Here is a 794-nt window from a genome sequence, read left to right as displayed (position 1 = left end):
CCTCCTCCTCTCGTCCTTCCCTACGTCCCAGGGCCCCTTCGCCCCTGCCGGGGGTGGGGGGGGCCCGCTGCGTTCTGGGGCCCCTTCCCCGAGGCCCTGCCCTTCTCCAAGTGGAGCCCGACCATGGGCCGCGAAACCAACACGTAACTGGGTCAAGGCCAGGAACCGCGACGGCATGGAGGGCATGATACCCACCTCGTACGTCACGGAATGCAGGAAGGAGGTCAAGCTCAATACTATGGCGTAAGTTGGGGTTGTTCCTCGTGCGTTGGGAGGACCGTGTAGTACGTTGTGGTGCAGACGGGGGTGGCTTGAATGAAGGTTTGCGTTGGGCGTTGGCTCAGCGTGATTCCACTTGTTCTTAAGAAAGAAAGATTGACTGACTGATATTTTTCTTTTTCTTTTTCACGATCTTCTTGGTTCGACATGTCTCTTTGTCTTGAGTCTTCCACAATAAATAACGTATCATTTCTTTTCTGCCCTCCCCGGTTCAAGATTACACAAACCTTCGCGGCAAATTCACCGAAAAATAAATAATAAATACTCGAGTCCCTTCCACGTTCCAGATAGTTTCCCCGCCAAGAAGGCCCTCGGATAACAGACTTTCCTTGAGCTTTTCGTTCTCCTCCAGATGGTTCCACGGCAAGATCAGCCGTGAGGAAGCCGAGAACCTGCTGACGCCGCGCGAGGACGGCCTCTTCCTGGTGCGCGAGTCCACTAACTTCCCCGGGGACTACACACTCTGCGTCTGCTTCGAGCAGAAGGTGGGAGCCCTCCTCCTCTTCGTCACCTTA

General features: G+C 55.0%; 1 protein-coding gene across 1 annotated transcript in view; it reads left to right on the top strand.

Annotated features, from left to right (window-relative positions):
• The first annotated feature begins 121 nt into the window (after positions 1 to 121).
• LOC119588932 (tyrosine-protein kinase CSK-like) overlaps positions 122 to 794 on the top strand; it is a 7,877-nt gene continuing 7,204 nt past the window's right edge. Inside the window, exons 1-2 of the mRNA XM_037937546.1 lie at positions 122 to 243; positions 632 to 770. Coding sequence (XP_037793474.1) covers positions 176 to 243; positions 632 to 770 — 207 coding nt within the window. The 5' untranslated portion in view covers positions 122 to 175. The remainder of the gene's footprint in view (positions 244 to 631; positions 771 to 794) is intronic.

The sequence above is a fragment of the Penaeus monodon genome, chromosome 24 (assembly GCF_015228065.2).
Source record: "Penaeus monodon isolate SGIC_2016 chromosome 24, NSTDA_Pmon_1, whole genome shotgun sequence".
Taxonomy (NCBI): domain Eukaryota; kingdom Metazoa; phylum Arthropoda; class Malacostraca; order Decapoda; family Penaeidae; genus Penaeus; species Penaeus monodon.
Note: the sequence above shows the minus strand (reverse complement) of the source record. Positions and strands in the feature narration are given on the sequence as shown.